We start from the raw sequence: 24,436 nt of genomic DNA, 5'->3' as shown, positions 1-24,436 counted from the left end.
CCAACTCACACCTGCTTGGAAGTTTCTAGTAGTCCTGAAGACCTTGATTAGCTGGATCAGGTATGTTTGATTAGGGTTGGAACAAAAATGTGCACAGCTGTGGCTCTCTAGAAATTGAGTTTGAGTACACTGACATAAGCAGTACATACACACACGGCAATATATTAGGCACTATACCTTTTATAAGTTATGAATTTTATCATTATATATGTTTTATACATTTAGTTAACAATAGCACAAGCTAACCTGCATGTACTAAACCTGCAAACATCCCCCTGCGGAGCTGGGTTTTTGTGGGCACAGTGGATAGGGCCAGCCCACACCAAACCTAAACAGGCCCAGCGAGTGCGGGCTTGCCCAGGCGAGGCCCACAGCTTTGGACTCACTGCAGGCTCTCTGTAAGCAGCCCACACTAGCAGACTGCCCACATTAAGCCCAGAGCAACTTTTGTACCTTTGGGCCCATGCAAGAACTCTCCTGAGTTCTCACCGCACGAATCGCGCTGCTGCCTCCGCCAGATCATCAAAGACTATAAGTCAAGTCAAGTCAAGTCAAATTTATTTATATAGCGCTTTTACAATTGGTAATTGTTTCAAAGCAGCTTTACATATTAGAAGCACAGAAAAAAAGGGAAGTGGTTAAAACTGTACAAACAAGCGTGGTAATATGTAACATATACAAGATGGTGCTACATTAAGCCAATGTCGGCTGACTTCCAGGGGTGGAAAAAACCCCCTAGGAGAAAAACCCAGCGTGCTAGCACTGGGAAAAAAGTCCTAGGAGGGAAAAAACCCCTTGGAAGATATATATATGTAAATGTATATGGAGATCAAAATCTGAATTGTACATTTTTATTATAGAGATTAAAAATCGATTATATATAAATATATGTAAGCGGATACGGGGATCCTGGGCTACGTTGTAGTCTGGTCCAGACGCAGGTTCTCCATCTGACCTGGATACGGCCTGGATCCAGCACCTGGCAAACCTCAGGATAAGCAGAGAGACAGATATTAGCGTAGATGCCATTCTTATTCTGATGTACAGGTATATCTAGTGTTATAGGAAATGTTCTCGGTTCCGGCCGACCTAATTATTGCAGCGTAACAATCCTTTAACGGATTTGAAAAATGTTAATGTATTGATAATGTGTTATGTGTATGCAAGAGCAAAGAGATGTGTTTTTAGTCTAGATTTAAACTGACAGAGTGTGTCTGCTTCCCGAACAATGCTAGGAAGATTGTTCCAGAGTTTAGGTGCTAAATAGGAAAAGGATCTGCCGCCTTCAGTTGATTTTGATATTCTGGGTATTATCAACTGGCCTAAATTCTGAGATCGCAATAAACGTGAAGGACTATAATGCATTAAGAGCTCACTTAGGTACTGGGGAGCTAAACCATTTAGAGCTTTATAAGTAAGTAGCAAGATTTTAAAATCTATACGATGTTTAATAGGGAGCCAATGTAATGTTGACAGAACTGGGCTAATATGGTCATACTTTCTGGTTCTAGTAAGAACTCTAGCTGCCGCATTTTGAACCAACTGTAGTTTGTTTAAAAGCCGAGCAGAACAACCACCCAGTAGAGCGTTACAATAATCTAGTCTTGAGGTCATGAATGCATGAACCAACTGTTCCGCATTTGTCATTGAGAGCATATGTCGTAATTTAGATATATTTTTTAGATGGAAGAAGGCGGTTTTACAGATACTAGAAACATGACTTTCAAATGAAAGATTGGTATCAAAGAGCACACCCAGGTTCCTAACTGAGGACGAAGGTTTAATGGAGCACCCGTCAAGTCTTAGAGAGTATTCAAGGTTTTTTCGTGAGGAAGTTTTTGGTCCAAAGATTAGGAAATCAGTTTTTTCTGAATTTAATAATAATAAGAAATTTCTTGTCATCCAGTTTTTAATGTCAGCTATGCATTCTGTTAGTTTTGTGAATTTGTAGGTTTCGTCAGGGCGCGAGGAAATATAGAGCTGAGTATCGTCAGCGTAGCAGTGAAAACTAACACCATGCTTCCTAATTATCTCTCCTAAGGGCAGCATGTACAGAGTGAAAAGCAACGGTCCTAATACTGAGCCTTGTGGTACCCCATATTTAACCTGTGATCGATACGACATCTCTTCATTAACTACCACAGAATGATAACGGTCAGATAAGTATGATTTGAACCATGCCAAAGCAATTCCACTAATGCCAATATAGTTTTCAAGTCTTTTTAAAAGAATGTTATGATCGATAGTGTCAAAAGCAGCACTGAGATCTAATAACACTAATAGAGAAATACAGCCACGATCGGATGATAGGAGTAGATCGTTTGTAACTCTAACGAGAGCAGTCTCAGTACTATGGTATGGTCTAAATCCTGACTGGAAATCCTCACAGATTCCATTTCTTTCTAAAAAGGAACACAGTTGTGTTGAAACTGCCTTTTCTAGTATCTTTGACAGAAAAGGTAGATTCGAGATTGGCCTGTAATTTACTAAATCTCTCGGATCTAGTTGAGGTTTTTTAATAAAAGGTTTGATAATAGCCTGCTTAAAGGTTTTTGGCACGTGTCCTAGTGTTAATGATGAATTAATTATATCAAGAAGTGGACCTACGACCTCTGGAAGCATTTCTTTCAGTAGTTTAGTCGGCATTGGGTCTAACATACATGTCGTTGATTTTGATGATTTGATAAGTTTAGATAATTCTTCCTCTCCTATAGCGGCGAATGATTCTAGTTTTACCTCAGGGACACTACAGTGCACTGTCTGAAGAGAAACTGTAGACGGTTGCATGTTTATAATTTTCTCTCTAATATTATCAATCTTGCAAGTAAAGAAGTTCATAAAGTCATTACTGCTGTGCTCTATGGAAACGTCAGCAGTTGAATCTCTGTTTCTAGTTAATTTAGCCACTGTGTCAAATAAATACCTAGGATTATGTTTGTTTTCTATTAAGAGATTTGAAAAATAAATAGATCTAGCATTTCTTATGGCTGTTCTGTACTCAATCATTTTTTCTTTCCACGAAAGGCGAAAAACTTCTAGTTTTGTTTTCTTCCAACTACGTTCAGCTTTTCTAACAGCTCGTTTTAGAGCCCGAGTGTGCTCATCATACCACGGCGTTGGATTACTTTCCTTAATCTTCTTTAGACGTAAAGGAGCGACTGCATCTAATGTGCTGTAAAAGAGAGAGCCAATAGTTTCTGTTGCAGCATCGAGTTCTTCTAAGTTGTCAGGTATACTAAGGCGATGAAACTGCTCGGGGAGATTATTTATAAAGCAATCTTTAGTGGTAGACGTGATTGTTCTACAATATTTATGGCTGGGTGGTGGTTTTGTAGCCTTGGCTAATTGTATTATACACGAGACTAAATAATGATCTGATATATCATCGCTCTGCTGTAGAATTTCAACAGCATCAATATCTATTCCATGCGACAGTATTAGATCTAGGGTATGATTACGACAATGAGTGGGTCCTGACACGTGTTGTCTAACTCCAATAGAGTTTAAAATATCTGCAAATGCCAATCCAAATGCGTCTTTATTATTATCTACATGGATATTAAAATCACCAACAACAAGGACTTTATCCGCAGCCAGTACTAACTCTGATAGAAACTCAGCAAATTCTTTGATAAAGTCAGTATGGTGCCCTGGTGGCCTGTATACAGTAGCCAGCACAAATGTCAACTTACATAATGTTACATAAAGCACCATCACTTCAAAGGAATTATATTTGAAATTCTTTTGAATGATTCTGAATATATTACTATAAATTACAGCAACACCTCCCCCTTTGCCTTTCTGTCTAGGATTGTGTCGATAATCATAACCTTGAGGACTAGATTCATTTAAAGTAATGTAATCGTCTGGTTTTAGCCAGGTTTCTGTCAAACACAGCAAGTCTAGTTTATTGTCTGTGATAATTTCATTTACAATAAGTGCTTTTGAAGAAATAGATCTAATATTCAGTAACCCAAGCTTTATCATTTGTTTATCTGATTTATCTGTGATTTTCATTTTTTGAACATCAATTAAATTTTTACCCTTAAAAGGTTTTGGAAGTTTTTTGTATTTACTAGTTCGAGGTACAGACACAGTCTCTATGTGATAATATCTAGGTGAAAGTGTTTCTATGTGCTGTGAATTATCTGAGTTCTGTGACGTGAGGCGGCTAGCAGACGGTCGGTTTAGCCAGTTTGTCTGCGTCCTGATCTGGGCCCTGGTTTGTCATGTTTCAGCTCTAAGACTATTTGCCAAATTTCTAGAGAGAAGAGCAGCACCATCCCGGGAGGGATGAATACCATCTCTTTTCAACAGATCAGGTCTGCCCCAAAAGCTTTTCCAATTGTCTATGAAACCTATATTATTCTGCGCACACCACTTAGACAGCCAGCCATTGAGTGATGATAACCTGCTAACTATCTCATCACTCCGACGAACAGGAAGAGGGCCAGAACAAATTACTTTTGCTGACATTGAATTTGCGAGTTCACACACCTCTTTAATGTTAATTTTAGTGATCTCCGACTGGCGAAGTCGAACATCATTTGTGCCGACGTGGATAATGATTTTAGAATATTTACGTTTAGCATTAGCCAGCACTTTTAAATTTGCTTTGATGTCAGGTGCTCTGGCCCCCGGCAAACATGTGACTATGGTGGCTGGTGTCTCTATTTTCACGTTCCGTGTAATAGAATCGCCAATTACTAGGGCACTTTCAACAGGATTCTCAGTGGGTGCGTCACTGAGTGGGGAGAACCTGTTTGATGTTCTAATCGGAACGGAAGAGTGGTGTTTGTTCTTGCCATTATGCCGCCTCACAGTCACCCAGTTAGCCTGCTGCGTGGCTTCTACAACCGGAACCGAATGTGTAGTGTTTACTAGGCTAGTCGCATCCAAAGCAGTATCTAAGGCCCTTTCATTCTCACTATCCTCAATTAAAGTTTGGAAGCGTGTCTCTAATTCTGAGATTCTCTCTGTCAGCCTGACAATATCCCTGCATTTATCACATGTGTAAGTCTCACTGCTGACAGAAAGAGCTAAGCTGTACATGTTGCATTTACTACACATGATAATCGTCGGACATGACTGACTGTGTGTTTGATGAACGCCGTCCGAAAAACTGCAACGCACACGGGACTCGCTGGCTGGATGTCTCGGTCGCTTGCCGGTGCCTGGGGCGAGGGTGATGTGCGGGACGCTGTACCTCGCGGTGGATCGATGAATGCCGGGCAGCAACGTCTCCACAGCTTCCCGATCTGGCGAGGACAGATCAGAATAACATACATCGGATAAATCCGCCATTGAATCGACAAGGAAGGTTGGTTTAGAGGAAAAAAAAGAAAGTAGACGGTAGCTAGCAGGCTATGGCTAACACTAGGTGATTACGCTGGTGGATTGCTAGTAATAAATCGTTCCGTTTAGTAATACTATGCAATAGGTTAAGTAATCTAGTGAAAAATAAGAAAGTTATATTATGTGAATAGGAATAAAGAGAAGGATTTAGGATAATCTCCACGAAGCTCCGAGCGTAGATCAGACAGCTGGCAGGCAGCAGCGTTGAGCAGCACCACTGCTCCATGCTGATGAATTTGCAGCCTGGCCAGGAACTACAGTATAAACTTAATTCTTTTTTGTGCAGGTTTTGCCTTACATCCCAAAAGGTTTACCCTCCTTCTCGCCCTCTTGTATCCCCACAATCTTAACATTGTGCCTCTGAGACTAAGCCTCTAGATCCAAAATTTTAGTACAGAGCTGACTGTTTCGTTTTGGAAACTCTGAGTACAGTTTCCAACTCCTGTATCCGCACCTCAAAGTCACTAGCAGCCAACTCCTAGTTGGCCACAGGGGCCTGTAACTCAGCCTGAAAAGTTATTCAGTTATTTGTAACAATGTCATTGTACAAAAAAAAAAGGAAAAAAAAAGTCTTGTACTCCAGTCCTCTCATCCTGTCACGGTTCCAGTCATTCCCAGACTACACTTTCCTTAATCCTCCCTGCCAATCACCTGCACTCAGTCACTCCACCAATCAGCTAACACTAATCACCACACCCAGCTGCCACGCATTACCTGGACTATATAAGCTAGTCACATCCTCACACACGATTCTCTGCTGCCTGCCCTTTGACTGTTTATTGTGTTACTGGATTGTGAATTATATCTGCCTGCCCTGATTCCCTGCCTGTTCAACCACTACGATTCTGCCTGTTCCCGGCCATTCCTGTTTGCTCCTGTATGACCCCTGCCTGTCTGTACTACGCATCTGTTAATAAAAGCTTGCATATGGATCCTACCCTGAGTCCCACTCCCGCCTCATTACAGAAGACCTCACCTAAACAAGGATCCAGCAGCTTTTCTGGAGAACCCTGGCCTGGTAGGAACATTGCACAATTGTTGTTATGCCTGAAGCAGGGTACACAATCATTGGAGGATTATATTAAAGATTATTTGGACATTGCGTACTGTTCAGATCTACCGGACTGTGTGCTGATAGACTTTTTTTGTGATGGTGTTAACCAACCTCTTCAGATTAAACTTAGACAAGAGGGACCGCGTTCATCACTCAATTGCTTTTTGGAATATGCATTTTTGACTGTTGGCTCTCCATTTACTGTGGGTGTCACAGAGGAATGCAACACTTCATCTATTCAAGTACTGGCTGCCGCACTAGAAAGCACTCGCAAAATGGCAGCCACAACAACGCCAAGTCAAGTCAGTTGATCTTCATGAGCCAAGTCAAGTCACCGCTGATCTTCATGAGCCAAGTCAAATCACAGTTGATCTTCCTGAGCCAAGTCAAGTCACAGTTGATCTTCATGAGCCAAGTCAAGTCACAGTTGATCTTCCTGAGCCAAGTCAATATTTTTGGTGCACCAAAAAAACAAAATAACGACTTTTATAGTGATGGCCGATTTCAAAACACTGCTTCAGGAAGCTTCAGAGCACACTGAATCAGCGTATCGAATCAGCTGTTCGGAGCGCCAAAGTCACGTGATTTCAGCAGTTGGCAGTTTGACACGCGATCTGAATCATGATTCGACACAAGATTCATAATGCTCCGAAGCTTCCTGAAGCAGTGTTTTGAAATCGGCCATCACTAAATAAGTTGTTATTTTGTTTTTTTGGCACACCAAACATATTCTTGTCGCTTCATAATATTAATATTGAACCACTGTACTCACATGAACTGATTTAACTATGTTTTTAGTACATGAATGGATATTGAGAGAGGAAATGTCATTGCTGGCTATGCCATCGGATTTCAACAAAAATATCTTCATTTGAATTACGAAGATTAACAAAGCTTGTTTTGTGATGTTCATGTTGTTGGGCTGTTTATCTGAAAATGTTGTCACCATTATTGAGGTTCATACTTTGATTCTTTATGTCTGTGTGTGTCAGTATGATACTGTCCAAATGCATAATTCCTCAAAAACCTTCAAAATATTAAAGCAGGATTTATGCAGTAGTTTTCTAGAGCTTCAATTATGTGAAGTTAATAAACCTAAACAATGTCCTCCGAGATTAGACTCGAGAGATCATTAAATCTGGCTACTACATCATGATTGAATCATCAGTACGTAACCAAAAGCATCTGATCAGTTTTTCCTTCTTGAAATTTTGTGCTTTAGAAATACACAGTTACAGCAACAAGAAAAAAAATAAGATTAAAAAGTCAAGAGTCAAGAGCCCAACTAAAGCAAATGTTTACCTCCATAACAGTGATTGAAACTTTATTATTTTCAATAAACATCAACATCTAAACATCAGTTAATTCTTAATGAGATCTAGAGAGATCTGTTAGTGTTTAATGTTTCTGTTGTCTGAGTTTTTTGAGGTTACCATTGTGCTGAAGAAACACTGACGTTATGCTGCAATATAATGCACTAAACCTGTGTGGTGCTTTTTTGTCCTTTTTTAAACTTGACAGGAACCACCATTATGCAAAGTATCAAATTTGTATCTGTCCCGTACTGACGCAAGAATTCATTCTGCACGACCATCACAATGCATTATGTGTATTCTTGAGTGCACAGTGGTTGCACACTCGTTATTACAGTGCATTATGGGATTGATTGAGTGCATTTGATAACATCCACTATGGTTCTGACACCACATGGCTGTAACCTCAAATACTGTCCTATTTAAGGATATAGGGGTGATTTCAGACACAGCCCATGACTGCATCTGAAATCACATACTTCCCTACTATATAGTACATGATGAAAAATGAAAAAGATTGTTAAAGTAATGGTCAATGACTGGCAGAAGCGTCTGCCAAACAAAACCCGTAAAATTAAGGTAAAATATCCAAATTTTCCTTGAGTGTTCTACAACCATTGTTTGACAGATATTTCCAGGATCATTAATGTGAAACATTCTCTGTAAAATGTAAATTTATTGCAGTTAATAATTAGCTAGCAACAGTACACACACATGAATTGATGTAAATATCACTACATCTGCAACTACACAATTACTGCTTTTAAATAAAGCAACATGCAGCAACGTCAGTTTTTTGAGGTTACCATTGTGCCGAAGAAACACTGACGTTGCTGCATGTTGCTTTATTATTATTTAAATAAGTAGATTTTACCTAACCCTAACCCATTGCATAATTTACAGGAAAATTAGTAGAAATACTCAGAAATTTGACACAAATATATGACGTAGTGTGGACCAGAGTTTTACCCATAGGCCTATATGTATTTTTTTAAATCCTCTAAATTTTACATAAAACAAAAAATGTACCAAAACTATTTAAGGCTAAATTTTCTTAATCAGCTCTGTTTCTTTCAATGGAGTAGAGTCAGTAGACTATTCCATAAGTAGCCTAATTGCATTCTTTAGATTTAATTCTTCCACTCCCATCTTTCTGAGTTTCCTTTTCAATGTTTATCTTTAGCATATTGTTGGCAGTAACTTACAGTGCATACCTTCTGTTGCAACAATTAACAGAAAAATAAAATAAAACGTATGAAACTGCTCGCGTTGTGATGAGAACTACAGTACCCGGCAAAACAAAGCATTAAATAGCATTGCCCCTTTTGTGTGAGAGTTGCAAAATCCGCAATGTAACTGGTCAATGCGTGTGCCAAACAACAGAATACGAGAGGTGATTGGCTAGTTCACAAGCCCAAAGTCCCGGATGTAGACAAGAGCTATATTTAACACAGAGAAGGCGCGTAACTCAGTTTGAATTGGGTGAGGAGGAACTGTGTGATCGCGCCGCTCGGCTGTAGTAACCGTCATTTGCAAATTATAAAATGGTAAGTATTTTTCTTCTGTGTCGTATTTATTTTATGCCACACGTCTTTTTGCAAAGCCGCGTAACAGGTTTAAAGCACGTTTGGAATTATTTTCCCGGTCTTTGTTGAATAACATTATGTGGCTAGTTAGCTTAGCTCAAGTGCTAACTGGCGTCGTGTAAACACGAGCGCGAAGCAAGTGAATCAGAAAACTACCGATTTTTTTTAAATATGGTCATGTTCGCAATGCAAAGGGTTCAAGCACTTCAGTTAATGCTTATAACGCGATGAGTGACTATGGTGCTGTTTGTTTTCAGGCTGGAGGTAAAGCAGGAAAAGACTCCGGGAAGGCGAAAGCGAAGGCTGTTTCGCGCTCACAAAGGGCTGGACTGCAGGTCAGACCCGCCGTAATGAACAAAGGGCCTTGATTGAAGTGAATTCATAAAACACAATATGTCTTGCTTATAACTATTGTTTGGGCGGTAAACCATTTTATTTTACGTAACTTCACATACGCTGCGTCTGTTATTGTGTCTTCCTTGACTCCTTCGTCACTCTTCTTCATCTTCAGTTTCCAGTGGGTCGTATTCACAGGCACCTGAAGTCCAGGACCACCAGTCACGGGCGCGTCGGAGCCACTGCAGCGGTGTACAGCGCAGCTATTCTAGAGTATTTGACTGCCGAGGTGAGCGCCATTTAAGAGCGACCGCATTGAGCCGAGACTTATCAAATCTGTTACTTAACGTGCCTGTTTTCATATTAAGGTACTGGAGCTGGCGGGAAACGCGTCTAAAGATCTGAAGGTGAAGAGAATCACCCCACGCCACTTGCAGCTGGCTATCAGAGGCGACGAGGAGTTGGACTCCCTCATTAAAGCGACTATTGCTGGCGGTGGTAAGTTCTTATTCATCTTTCAAGTATTTAAATTTGTATTTATCAAATTTGTCATTTGTGTTCTAATCCCTTTTTTCTGCACCTCTCTCCCCCCACCTTGCAGGTGTTATACCCCACATTCATAAGTCTCTTATTGGGAAGAAGGGACAACAGAAGACTGTGTAAACAATGTTGTCTCAGGACATGAAAGTGTTCACAAGTTTTGTTTGCCCTGTAGACTAGAATTTTAAAACTTTATATTGTCTGTCTTTGCATTTACTCATTTCTGGGGTATTTTTTTCAAACATGGCTTCAGAGAAGCTTTTTTTTTTTTTCTTTTGATGTTTGGCTAGTCTTGTGTACACTTTTTAATTTGCAACTTGGCTTTTGAACTTGTGAAGTTTCAGGATTTTATTTCAATAAAGCTCAAAGTGCCAGTCAATGTATCAACTCTGATTTTTAAAAAGCAGTTAAGTTCATTTACAATGTAAAATTCCTCTGTACTAACACTTCAAAAAAATATTAATGGACATTTGTATAAATAAAGCCATTTTAAATCCTTAAATGCATCCCAGAAGTCAATGCATTTAGTATGTTTATCCAGATGTGCTTATCGTGTTCAAGTTGCAAGCAACAGTAGAGGGCAGCATCACATACACGCTCTATTTTGATCCTGACACATAATTATGACCGCATAAATTTAATGGATACATCTTGAACGATCTGTTTTGTAATTTCAGTGAATTACAATTGTTTTTAAGCAAATATGCACATTAAACATGTAATGCAGGAAAGGGCTTACTAAAACGCATACAAATCCTTATCCAAACGAGTACTCCTAGTATTATGTTTGGGATGTTTTAAAATCTCTATACTATTTTAATTACACTGATTTATACATTTTACGAAGTCAAAACCACGGTAGACCGTAAAAGAAAACTCTTCACATATATTAGTGATTTAAAACGTTTGTGAATCCTTCCCTGCAATAACTTCGAGTATTTTGGTCTTCACAATTGCTCAAAATCTTTGGAAAGCTGTTCATGTCTTTGTTCAAAATATTTTACAGACTTTATTTGTTGTAGGCTATAGGTATATTATTTTCAATTACTATGTGAAATATATTTAATGACTGAATTTTGTAAATTCTTCAATCCACAAATGCAAATATACCAATTAAAATTCCCTTATCGTATGAAAAATATATATCAGGACTTGTCAACAGAAAATCAGTAAAAACTTGCAAAATTTGCTATTCATTGTCATCTAACTTATCTCTGGAATGACCTTTTGTTTACGTTTTGTAATGTTCTTTCCATTCTTTACTCACCATGTTTACAAAAATGTAAAAAAAAAAAAAAAAAAATACGTCGAAAATAATGTTTTGTGATTTTTCTTTGTTTGTGATATTATTTTGATGATATGGACAAGGCTTTTCGTTTTCAACGCGACCAGTGCTGCGTTCAAACACTGAACCGGAAAAGAAGCGGGTCATGTGACATTTTAAACCGGAACTGAATAGTAAAAACAATATAGCGGTTTAACACGAATCACGTCGCTCGTAAATATTATTGTGTTTTTTTTTTTTCTCAAGCGCTGAGAGATTTCTAAAGAACACAAAGGAAAACGTGCAGCAATACGAAGGTAAGTTAATTCTATAGAGAGGCACGTTTGCTATTTGTTATAGTTTTCGATGAAGCGCCAATTATGTCACGTAAACAAAACTCAAACGTATATATAATAAGACGTGTGTGTCTTCAGCTGGCTCCTCCACTGTCTGTCACGATGCCCGCTCTACTGGAGAGACCAAAGCTGTCCAATGCGATGGCCAGAGCCCTGCATAAACATATCATGAAAGAGAGAGAGAGAAAAAGACAAGGTACACGTGTGTTTCCAATCTTGAGCAAAAGAGTAAATAAAAGAAAACACAGTGTTTTGAATAGCACGCCAGAAGTTTGATCCTCATTACATTAATGGCAACAGATTCAGTTCATTATTAATTATGTTTTTAAAAGATGGTTTGTATATTCATACTGTAGAGGAGGAAGAAGTGGATAAGATGATGGAACAGAAAATGAAAGAGGAGGAGGAAAGGAAACGAACTAAAGAAATTGAGGAACGAATGTCTTTGGAAGAGACTAAAGAACAGGTGTGTGCAGCAACTATCTCCTCACTGTGAGGCAGTGGGTACATTATACTGAAAATATTAATTTCAAGCCCTTTAAACGAACAAGCCTGCAGAAGCACTGAAGTGTTATGTGTTCCCCATGGATCTGCTGATTACAGTATGTTTATTGAGGTATTTATTGTTTGTTAGGTTCAAAAAATGGGTGAAAAATTGCAGGTGTTGCAAGAGGAGAAACATCAGCTCTTCTTACAGCTTAAAAAAGTCCTTCATGAGGAGGAAAAGCGTCGCAGAAAGGAGCAAAGGTAAGTGACTTTTCTCTTTAAAAAAAAAATAAATAAATAAATAAAAATGTCTGACTATTTAGCTATTGTGTTCCTTTTTATCTCAATCATGCACTTGTACTTTTTACATTGACCCTCCCCTTTGTTCAGGGACTCGTCATTTTCACATCATTTGTCTGTGAAACTTGTTCAGTGTCTCAATTGTTGCATCTTTTTATGTTCATTTACTAGGAATAAAAGCAGTTGAAAGTGAGAGAATGTTTCTTTTTTGCTGAGTTTCTTTTTTCTAGATAAATTAATTAGTGTAATTATCAAGTCAAGTGTATATAAATTTGTTCATTTATTTTCAGTGATATTACAACACTGCCCTCAGCCAGTTATCAGTCCAGCTTACCTCTGCACTCAGGACAGCATCTACTCAGCATACAAGGTGACGTATTGAAAGGCTGCAAAACCATATTGACTTTGGATTATTTTAAAGGAAATATTAGTAGACATTAGTACAACAAAACACAATTTTGTTCTCTTAATCAGATCGCTATCCTGTGCTTAAAATGCTATTTTTGTGTGTTTAAGGAAGTCCAGTGAGTCACAATAGAGCAAGTGCTTTGTTAGGGGAGCGCAGTAAACAGTTGTTTCAGACACCTCTGATGCCTGTAAGTAAATAAATCTGAAGAACATGTAACGCTGTTTGTTATTTTTAAAAACAGTAATGCCAAAAACTGTAAAAGTGAAGTTATGTTTTGTGCAGAGAGACTTTCTGGTGCAGATTATGGAAAAAAATATTGAAAATTGTGTCTTGGTAAGATTTGTGTTGTATTTAGTGAGGTGTTCCAGCAACCATTAAATTTGTCAATAACAATAACATCTTTAAAATACTGAATCTCTCTCTTTTTATTTTTGCCGCAATGGCCAGTTTTATAGGTCATATCTGGCACACACTTATCCATAAAGTTTTTTCTTGTCTAGAGTCATCAATTCTCCAGTCAGCCAGGTTTCCTCCCTGGATCCTCGGAGCATGGGCAGTTCTCAAGTAGCCCTGCTGTCCATGAGCCATTTGCAGTCACCCAGGCCCAGCATCACACCTCTTACGGACATGCTGCTTCTGTGCCCATCAGCTTTGCAGGCACCACCCAGATCAGAAGTAACAATAAAACCTTATCTTTGCTATATTTTATTTAGATAATATTTGTGCACTTATAGAGAATTGGACTTGGTGAGTTGCCCTCCCTTAACATTTTCTATCTGTGTAGGTGCATCACCTTTCCAAAGCATGCCATTCCTGTCCCACCAGCCGCAGGGTTATGCTGTCCACAGCCATTTCACCGCCCAGCCAGGTAAGAAGCATGATTTTTTTTTTTCCATAACATTCATTGCACTGATCTTGAAAGAGTTAGTTCACCCAAAAAATGAAAATTCTGTCATTAATTACTCCAGAACTCGTTCCAATTACGTTCCAAACCTGTAAGACTTTCATTCAAAACAAATCCATATTAATCGAGTGGTTTTGTCCATATTTTCTGAAGAGACTCAATTGCTTTATATGATGAACAGATTGAATTTAGGCTTTTATTCACAAATAAACAGAAGTTCAACCAAACCTGCTTGACACGCGAGAACAAACCTCTTCTGGAAGCTCAAACGTGCAGTGAAACACATGAGAATGAACCTCTGGTTCTTGCACGTCATGCAAACATGTTTGAGCTTCCGTTGTTTACAACAACTGATGTTTGAGATGAATGTTTCTTTGAATAAAAGCCTAAATTCAATCTGTTTATCATATACAGCGATCGTTTCTCATCATAAAATTTTTAACTAAACCACTCAATTCATATGGATTAGTTTTACAATCTCTTTATGAACTTTTTGAAGTGTCAAAGTTTGTTGTGTAGCTGTCTCAGATTTCATCAAAAAAAAAAAAAAAAAAACTTCATTTGTGTTTCAAAGATGTACGAAAGTCTTACAGGTTTGGAACGACATGAGTAATGAATGACAGAATTTTTATTTTTGGGTGAACTAACCCTTTAATTGTGCTCTTCCTTAAAAACATTTGTGCTTCACTTTACATCAGTTATTCTCTCTTTTGGCGAGATATGCCATGCAGACTAGTATTGTGCTGTTTTTACAAGATAAAGTTCCTTCATTAATGTGTCAATGAAAACATTATTTATATATATATATATATATATATATATATATTTATTTATTATATATATATATATATATATATATATATATATATATATATATATATATATATATTTATTTATTTACTTTTTTGTTTGTTTTGTTTTGGTCCTTCATTCCTCCATTGATCTTCACAGGATTCATCCCTAGTGCTAGTATCCCGCTTCAGAAACAGCTTGAACATGCTAATCAGCAGTCTGGCTTTACTGACTCTGTAAGTACTTACTGAGACTCAGTTGCAAGCATCATCTTCCATGAGAAAATTTGTTTATATGCATGTGCTTATAATAAATAATCGTTATTTTGTGTGTGTTGTCATTATTAGGCTGCTCTTAGACCCATGCATCCACAGGCTTTACATGTGAGTGCAGCTGGTTTAATGTCCACTCCATCCATAGCTGTCCAGATCCCTACTGCCAAGGTGAGCTCACTAACCTGCACTGAACCCCTCTGAATGCCCATCATTAGATAAAAAGGTCATTATCATGGATATTTTTAGGTTATAATATAATGTAATATTATTTTTAAATATCTGTCAGTTGTTTTATCAATAGTTGTTCGACCATTCACCACACGCTTTTGAGCAACTGTGTACTCGATATATACAGATATACTGAGAAGACAAAATAACATGTCTGTAAAAACACATGGGGGAAAAAGGCACAGTTGTAATTGAAATTGATACATCTCATAGTCAAATATGTGAGCACCTGTACATTGTTAGTTGCTACTTTTAAACTATTGATTTTATTTTTACCATTTCATTACCATTCCATAACTTGAACCTTCAATCCACACCTCTTCTTTTGTATCCTCATTAAGACTCTTGGTTAATTAAAAAAAAAAATTGGTAAATGTGGTAAGGATAAACATGTTTCATTTTCATTTTATTGACAGTCTCTTAGCAGCAGTTTTATACAAAATAGATCGACTTTATTTTAATTTATGATGTTTCAGGCTCCATTCCAGAGTTCACCTCAGCAAGCATCACGTCACGCCTTCGTCCCTCACGCTCAGGCTGGACAGAGATTCTTCCACCATGGAAAACCACATTAACTACTAAAAGTATGACCACGACAATGTGCCAGGTTACAGAAAACTCTTTTGAAACCCAGTCAATTTGAATTTGTTTTTTTAACATTGTAATAAATGTCCCATGCAGTAAATATAGTTGGATTAAATCTTCATTGATATTAAACAATAAGGAATGGTTTTACACTCGATGAATCTATGAAAAGATTTGTTGATGTTGGCTAAGTTATGATGTTAAAAGAGCAAGGAGGTACTTTACATCAGAGGATTGATGTCCAGAAATCGACTGAAAATAAAGAGCAAACAGTTGAATAAGCTATGCTTTCCCCACAATACCCTTGTGAACTTTTTTTTTTTTTTTTTACTGAAATTTAACAAGATTTGTCTGTGTATTTTAACTTTATAGTACGTCTGATGTGTTAGTAATGCAGTTTAATAGATGTTTGATCTGTAAGATATGTTCTACATTACATGAAGAATACTTTGTCAAATAATGGTTTGGTCTTTTAATACCTTTTTCTTGAAGTTTGCCAGCAGCAGCTATGCCACTGTGGTTATTTTACATCACCAACGAGCCAAAACACATCACAAATTGAAATAAAAACAAGATTTATATGTGCTCTTTTTTTTTAATATTGGCTGGGTTGTCTTGCTAGAATACAAATTTCTGTTTATTTCCATTTCATTTTTGAATCACAATCTCGCAAAACAAAAACTTAACATTACTCGTACTGTAGTCAAGTGTAATGTACATGACAGTCAATCTGGCCTACATAGGACAGAATTGATTTTAAAGGGGACAAATAACTTTTTTTTTTTTTTTCTTAAGTCTCTCATCCAACCCTCAAACTTTAAGGAATTGTGGTACTTGTTTGTCTGTCAAGTGTGAACAGAAAGCATTATAGGCCAAGACTGAGTACATTACAGGCAGAAGTTTTTGTTTATTTCAACAAGAGATCTAAGGCTTATGGCACCTCCCTCCACCTCACAGCATACTCAAACAGTCGCAAAAATAATACTTGGGAAATCTAGATAAAATGGTGTTTCTGGTTTCCAGCGTGTTATCGGTCTCATTCTTAGCGTATTTTTATATTTTTGGAGAGGGGTGGTGCTAAAAGTGATCCGAAGTCTTCCTGCATCCATCCGTTCACCAACTTGTGTGATACTGTCACTCCCTGCCTAAGGGTCTTTAGCTTAAAGCTACTGGAAGTTAAACAGAACACTTGGTCCTGTGATACAAAACTGCATCCTATTACACAAATCATTGTCTTTGTATATGTCCCTAACAGGAGATTCTGCGCTTGAATGTTTTTCACTTCCCCTCTGCACTGTAATCGCTCATAAATAAAATTAACCACGTAACAGACCTCTTATAGCTATTTGCTACTGTGGTTTAAGATAGCAAAGAACATATTAGGGGCAGTTTTCATTAAAAAAAAAAAAAAAAAAAAGTGTCAAAATCAACAAGGACACACTCATACTAAAGGCAGTTATGAGGTGCCCTTCTCAAAAAATAAATAAAATCCCAAGCCCTGCCATACATCGTTATGGTGCTTTAGCCCACTGTCCATGAATTCCATTTTGTTTATGTACTTTTTGGTTCACAAGAATTAAAATTTAGTTTGGAACATTTTGATTATTAAATTTATTTCCTAGTTTTTAACCTACAGATGGGCTATAAAGTACAGAAAGAGAGAGAGGGAGAAATAAAGAAAGAATGAAAAAAGGAGGGAGGATAGCATTGCTGAGGTCTAATTCTCTCCTATCCAGGTCCAGTGAATCTTGTCAACCCCTGAGAGAAAGAAAGAGAGAAGTACAAGCAGGAGTGAGTGAGGAAAGAGAGTGATAAAAGTAAAATAAGCAATGAAGAAGAAAAACATGAAAGATAAAGTCCATATTCACACAAGTATGTACAAGTCAAATCGTAAAAGGTTTACAACGGTCCAAAACAAGTGTTCAATTTAAATGTAGATGGAGTGTCTACAATAGTAAATATGCGCTCCATTACTGAACAGACTCTGAAATACTTGCTTGGATATCAGTCAGTTCATTTTGAAGGCCAAAGTGCACAATAATCACTTTATCACTCACACCCACAACAGCAGATATGGGTGATATTAACACATAATGGTCATTTATGAAGCTTCTTAAAATGCTATTTTACAATATATCATGTTTGGTTATACATCAGACAATATTAATAGCTTGTAGTGTAAAACACAAAATGAAATTCCAAAAACATAAAAATTCTATTTACATCTCAGTCATTTCTTTTACATCTTCATTTCTTCTACATCTCAGTGTTATTTAAAAATGCATTTGCCAGTATGCAAACAGCAAAGTGTTATATGTAAAGAAAGCTTATATTGTCAAACTTTTTTAAATATGTTATTAAACATCCTGGATAAATTTCTGGACACTGATTGCATCTATTTTTTGGACAAGGACAAAAAAAATAAATAAATTACAAGATCAGTCCATTTTTAAGCCTGACTACTACAGAATAATTATCCCGCATTCAGTGTCTGGAAGAGATATGAAACTAACTTAATGTACATCATGGAAGTCTTTCGCTTAAATTCAGTTTACAGCCTCTTTTTTTTTCTCAGTGTTGCAAGTTTCAGGCACATTTGCTTATTCGTGCATCCATGTAATGGTTTGATGGTTGACATAATTAGAAACTTTGTTTTACGGTTTCAAGTTAACAAACATTTAAATAAGTGCATTGCTGCAAGCACACTGGAGAGGCACAGTCGCTCCAGGCCTAGTTAGCTGGTAAGCATGCGCACACAGCAGCGAGAGCTCCATATACCTGCTGTGTTTTATTTAGCCATGGCTTTGATGGCTACAGCAGCCTCCTCATTCATAGCAGACAGGACAGTGATCTGGAAAGAAACATGAAGAGGTTCCACGGTAAACTATTAACATTCAAATAGGAAGATATGCTCAGTGACATTTGAAGGGTGGCTGCTTTAACAACACTTACCAGGATTTCCTCACCAGCATCGAACTTGCTTTCTATCTCTTTGCCTAGGTCTCCCTCTGGCATTTTCAGGTCTTCTCTGACCTCACCGCTGTCCTGGAGCAGAGACAGGTAGCCATCCTGTATGCCAATAAGCTAAAAAGTGGAAAAACAGACATCTGTGAAACTGTATTATTTACTTCTACATTATAACTGTCTACTGTCGCTAGTCACATACCTGGTAGTCCATTCTTTTGATGTTAGGGACATCCATGTTGTGGGTCGAGGGACAGATATCCTCATACTTTTTGCCAGAGAAGATGTCAATGCCCACCATGTGAACCTTTGAACAAAATAAAGTGTGGGGTTTACTTCACCATTTTCCATTCAAAATCATCAAATTGCATTTCATCTGCTTCATAGTACCCCACATATTTTGTGAATGAATGGCCTCCCTTTCAGCTGTACCTTATTCATTATTCATAAAGACTCAGATAAAGGGACTTCTGTAATTCCATTATTTTGCAAAACAAACATACTCATCCCCACACAATCCATCAACACTATGACTGCTAAAAAAGTTGTGTGTGTGTGATGTACTTTTCAATTAAAAATCAATGTTATTGGATTTAAAGTATGTAAATGAAAATTCTTTAAATTAGTCTAGCTCAGTTGTGAACTAGCTACATTTTTTCTGCTTTGTCACAAGGCCATCACTCACCTTGGCGTGTCCATGTTTACCGGTCTTAGATGTGGACATCTCCACAATCTTGCATGGTCGACCCTTTAGAACCACAAAACCATTTTTGCGCAGAGCAGAGCACTGCATGGGGTAGGTAACAGAAGCACCGGCATCGCCTGTTGTGAAGTCCAGGTCAGCATCCGCCATGTCTTTTCTAAAGATTAATGAGCCAGAATTACATTGGTTAATATTAAACCGCATAAGTTAACTTAAAGAATGATGATTTGTTACATCTGAGAAAAACGCTAATGAAAGATGGTTTGGTACAAAAGGCAAGACATATCTTGCTATTCTTGAATTAAATCCCAAATGGACCAATATAAAAAAAATCTTTCATCAACTTGTTCATCCCCCGAAACAACTTTCCCTTTTTCCGCTGACATCACTTGGGGCCATAATAGCAAAGTCCCTTTAAGTGTTATTCTATAGTCTTTGATAATAGGCAAATAGCTATTTAGGTGTTTCTTTTTTTTTTCTTTTAGCAAACTCAGTCTGGCTCCATTGTGTTTTACTCTGAAATATGCTAAATTATGGAAGTAAAATTAATTGCAAACAGCAGTTCGCACAGAATTTAAATATCGGTGACAAACTTGTATGAGGATATCTGTCCCTCAAACCACAGTATGGGCTGCCCCCTAATAGCCGACTAAATGTTATTCGACAAGACGAAGCTTAGTTGACCTAATTTTTTTAAGTCGATTAGCCACAGAAAAAAAAATACGCAGGATGTGGCGAAGTCACACAGTCCTTGGCGGCCAGATCATTAACGGCGGGTCCTTGTGGTAATTACAGTATGTCAGGCAGGAAATTCAAACATTTGTCCATCATCGTTTGACCTCAAATTTTGCTTATCGTTAGAAACATGCAACTAATAACTTTAGTTGGCCGCATGCTCAAACGTTAACCTAGATAAATGTGCTGTATTAGGCAGATATCCAAGTGTTTGTGTGGAGTGTGGAAGCTAAATCGCTTGCATTTTTTCCTGACAGCAGCAGAAACAACTTGAAATACTCTGCAATTTTTGGCCGTACAGATAAGAGTAATACATAATTTGAAACTGTAATGGGTCTATATAGCTATAGAAAACTTGAAATGTTTACTTTTAAACGAACCAATTCAAAAAACAAATACTCTTCAATTATGCATAATCCATATGAAAGGTGAATTTCTCTCTATAGGCGTGTTCACTATACTGCGGAGATGGTGAGGCAGCATTGTCAACATCATCTTTGCAGCCGACACGGACTCGGAAAACACAAGTTTCTTAATTAATAAATAATTAAAATGTTTCTTGCTATTTTTTTTTCCCCAGACACTTTCATAATCATAACTTTTGCCAGTGCTTTTCAGTAAGCTTTATGCATGAGCTTGATTGCGGAATAGGTTATATTAAACCTATATTAAAGGCTTATTATAGTTTAGTATTCTCCCCAGTGTATATTTTAAGTAATTAAAGGTACAATATGTAATAATTTTGTCTGCTAGAGGTCGCTAGAAGCCCATTCAAAACAAAGGTATAGCTTGATGACGCCAAGTTTTAGAGCGTAATCTTGGGACATGTGGTCTCCACCTCAAAGGACGGTGCAAAAGAATAGGGATAGGACTCGGAAAGAAATCATGTTCATGAATGTGATTATTAACGTTACTGAAGTATGAAGCAGAGCAGGACTGAGTGTTGTGGGAGCTGAACGAGGCCGCTGGAGCGATTGCGCAACACACGGGTAGCGGAACTTTTATTATGACACAGTCGCCGGCGCCGCTTCCACTTTTCCGGTCATGAGTATGAGGTAACACAGCTCTGTTTATCATATTAGATACATTTGAGTGTGTTGAAAATTAAGTTATAACGTTACTCGGTGCGTTCACTCGGTGGCTGCTGTGAGACACTGTTGCACACTGCAGTAAGATAGATCGATTTTAGAATATCATATTAAATGCTGGATGGCTTGTGTTGATAAATGGCATGCAATTAATTTTAAAACGTATTGTAACATGGAGAAAATTATGTATTACTGTTACTAAAAATAAAGCTGCATCTGATTATGCTATGTTAGCTACTTTACAAAATAGTGTTTTTCTCTGAGGCATGGTAAAGCATGGTACTCACAATCAAGAAAATGACATTTAAAATGTATTGAGCTATATAACAACAATTTGTTATCTGTCTATAAATATATCAAAACAGATGTTGTCTATTAAAACGTTTAATATTTTAAAGCGTCTTTGGTGTTTCCATGGTTTCTACAAAATAAAGCCAGAAACCGAGGGTAACGTGGGTATGACGCAATTGACAGGAGACTCCTCACACGTCCCAGAGCCTTGGTTAAAATTACAATTTTCTCACAATTTATGAATAGTTAGAAACATTTTGGATATTGTAAGTACTCAAGTGAACAAAATATATAACACTGGCCTAGTGGTTTTTGGATATTTTACTGCAAAAATATTACATATTGCACCTTTAATATAAACTTAAATGAACAACTGAACAATGTTTAGTCAGGGCACCTGGGATGTAGACATGTACAGATTAAATTTAAAAATAGAATAAATGACAATTGCTATATACAAAAAAAAAAAAAAAAAAAAAAGTGTACATTAAAATCAGTGCAACAAATACAACCAAGCTTTATAAAGGCATATACATTATATATACATATATATATACACATTATATATATATATATATATATATACACACACATAATATATATACACACATAATATATATATACACATATATATATATGTGTATATATATGTATGTGTGTATATATATATATATACACATATATATATATTTTTATATATATATAATATATATATATATATATTATCTTTATTTGTTAATTATTAATTTTAATCATCTTTCAACAAATGAAAATCTCTTTTAAATCAATTAACTGTAGTCTCATGGATCACTGGGTTTGCAGAAGCAAGCTATATAAGGCAACAAGAACATGGCACCTGTTAACTGAACTAATGACATGCCCAACTATTGTAAATATGTAATTACCCCTAAATAATAGAACAACACTAACAATTGTCATTAAACAGCTAGAAAACACAACATTTGCGTAACTTATTCACTGTAGCTACAGTGCAATGGTGGTCTGTAAGTATTCACGTGGGAAGGGCCCAAACGTCAAGTCATGCTGCGAGAGACACTGCCCATATCTCACTAGCATGCACAATCGATACATAAAACCATTTCATCAAACATACAAAATGCTAAAACATCCGATTTCGACTTTCAAACAGATAACATAATTTGAATAATCACTGCGCTTCATAAGTCTAGTCAGTTGCACATGTAGCGGACGTAATCCACGCAACTCTCCGCAATCGCGCTCTTGCATTGTGACACATTTAACAGGGAATAAGAGCCGTATGTGTTTGAACAATGAAAGTTGGGCCGCTTTCATAAGGACACGCGTGTCCTCCAGCCGCAGTGAGCTGGCTGCTATCTGAGGCCTGCTGGATCCGCCACTGCGCACTGATCAGAACCAAAGGCCCGCCGAGCAGCCGCGCTAATCACGGCCAAGCAGGTGCACGTATGTCACCGTTTAACTGCACATGACAGCTCGCGAACCGGACCCACTGACTAACTTTAATGCAGAACGAAACCCTGTGCGGCTAACACGAGGTTTCCTATGATGTAAGCTTGGGCTAATCTACGATGCGAGGCGCTGTGGTCTCATGTGTTTTGAGTTATGATCAAGTTTTCTTTCCATCTTTGTCTTTGCGGCGAAACTTTGACGCGGATTTGTCTCGTCAAATTCAGTTTAGTTCGTGCATCCAACGCCCAAGACAGACATGTTGTCGTCATTCAAAATTACTCGCGCAGAAGAATGAGTGCACATGTCCTGTGGACGCTTAGCCATTTACAAGAGATGCTGTAGGTTAAGCTAATTGTTTGCTTTGTTTAGGTGACTGTAAAAAGCGTGAAACAGATGAAAGGTTATCTCGAGGGAGGAGGTTGTTGCTACGCGGGATCACGCCCGTTGTTTGAATTGGTTAAGCATCTACTTACCCGGTTTACAGCCTTGTCCACGCTTTCGGGGCAACCCAACTGGATATCCCTTATTCCTGTCTTCTCTCTCGGATCTGTCTGCCTGATTTGTTGCTATCAGCTGCACGATGCCTCTTGTGTTTACTCACGCAATTCAGCTATCCTGACGCTGCTGTCATTACAAGCGTTTCGTTCCCCCTCTCAGTTTGAGTAACACGTTTAGTTGGTTGACCCAAAGCGTGAATCCTAAACTCTCTTTTTCTTACCCCCTCTCTCTCTCCCTCCCTCGTTCTCTCTCTCTTGCTCACTCACTCCCAATCCGTACGAAGTCAACCTCATATACCATGAAATGAACCTCAACCGTTTCCTCTTAACTGCGCCTGCGCGTTCACCCTCGCTCTTTAAATTCTAGGGCGGGTGGGAGCGCCCATGTTGCCATGTCTGCGTGGTTTGTTTGTTTGTTTGTTAATTTAAATTTTTTTTAATTTTTTAATTATTATTATTGTCTTATGGGTGCTTGGTGCCCAGGTATGACTGATCGCAGTTTTCAAATATCCCTGCCTATTCGAGCATGTTCATGTAATTAATTATCGCCATAATTTATTTCCTTTTCAATCCCAAATATGTAAGAGGCAGAGCTGGGTAGATTACTTATGAATTGTAATCAGTCACTGATTACAAATTACATGACAAAATTTGTAATCAGTAATGTAATCTCTTAGATTTTTGGTAACGTAATCTGACTACTTTTGGATTACATTTAGACCCTTATTTGATGTGACATATATTGTAGGATAATCTTTGACAGCTGCAAAGAAAAAATATATTCTATTCACCAACAAGAGCCTCAACAGATTCTTTCTATGGTACGGACACTTCAAAATACTAACACTAATGTATCTGTTAGTTTTTGCTGATAGTAACACTGAATAAAATAAAATCACATCTTATGATTTTAAAACATATTTACT

General features: G+C 37.6%; 3 protein-coding genes across 3 annotated transcripts; 2 read left to right on the top strand and 1 right to left on the bottom strand.

Moving 5' to 3' along the window:
• Window positions 1–9,202: 9,202 nt before the first annotated feature.
• Window positions 9,203–10,686, top strand: LOC137030291 (histone H2A.Z). The gene is made up of 5 exons (XM_067400509.1): window positions 9,203–9,269; window positions 9,566–9,643; window positions 9,820–9,933; window positions 10,013–10,142; window positions 10,246–10,686. The coding sequence occupies exons 1-5, from the start codon at window positions 9,267–9,269 to the stop codon at window positions 10,305–10,307; spliced, it is 387 nt and encodes a 128-aa protein (XP_067256610.1). The 5' UTR covers window positions 9,203–9,266; the 3' UTR covers window positions 10,308–10,686.
• A 949-nt stretch (window positions 10,687–11,635) lies between these two features.
• On the top strand, window positions 11,636–17,224 carry LOC137031138 (G protein pathway suppressor 2-like). Its single transcript, XM_067401809.1, has 11 exons — window positions 11,636–11,765; window positions 11,883–12,000; window positions 12,161–12,270; window positions 12,439–12,551; window positions 12,881–12,960; window positions 13,107–13,186; window positions 13,500–13,674; window positions 13,784–13,867; window positions 14,855–14,931; window positions 15,043–15,138; window positions 15,675–17,224. The coding sequence occupies exons 2-11, from the start codon at window positions 11,907–11,909 to the stop codon at window positions 15,771–15,773; spliced, it is 1,008 nt and encodes a 335-aa protein (XP_067257910.1). The 5' UTR covers window positions 11,636–11,765; window positions 11,883–11,906; the 3' UTR covers window positions 15,774–17,224.
• LOC137031139 (eukaryotic translation initiation factor 5A-1) lies at window positions 16,369–23,827 on the bottom strand. The gene is made up of 6 exons (XM_067401810.1): window positions 23,487–23,827; window positions 19,433–19,607; window positions 18,950–19,054; window positions 18,736–18,867; window positions 18,562–18,634; window positions 16,369–17,541 (listed from the first exon to the last, which is right to left on the bottom strand). The coding sequence occupies exons 2-5, from the start codon at window positions 19,598–19,600 to the stop codon at window positions 18,572–18,574; spliced, it is 468 nt and encodes a 155-aa protein (XP_067257911.1). The 5' UTR covers window positions 19,601–19,607; window positions 23,487–23,827; the 3' UTR covers window positions 16,369–17,541; window positions 18,562–18,571.
• Window positions 23,828–24,436: the final 609 nt, after the last annotated feature.

This window comes from Chanodichthys erythropterus, chromosome 11 (assembly GCF_024489055.1).
Source record: "Chanodichthys erythropterus isolate Z2021 chromosome 11, ASM2448905v1, whole genome shotgun sequence".
Taxonomy (NCBI): Eukaryota; Metazoa; Chordata; class Actinopteri; order Cypriniformes; family Xenocyprididae; genus Chanodichthys; species Chanodichthys erythropterus.
The sequence above is the reverse complement of the archived record's forward strand: the minus strand, read 5'-3'. Positions and strand labels throughout refer to the sequence as shown.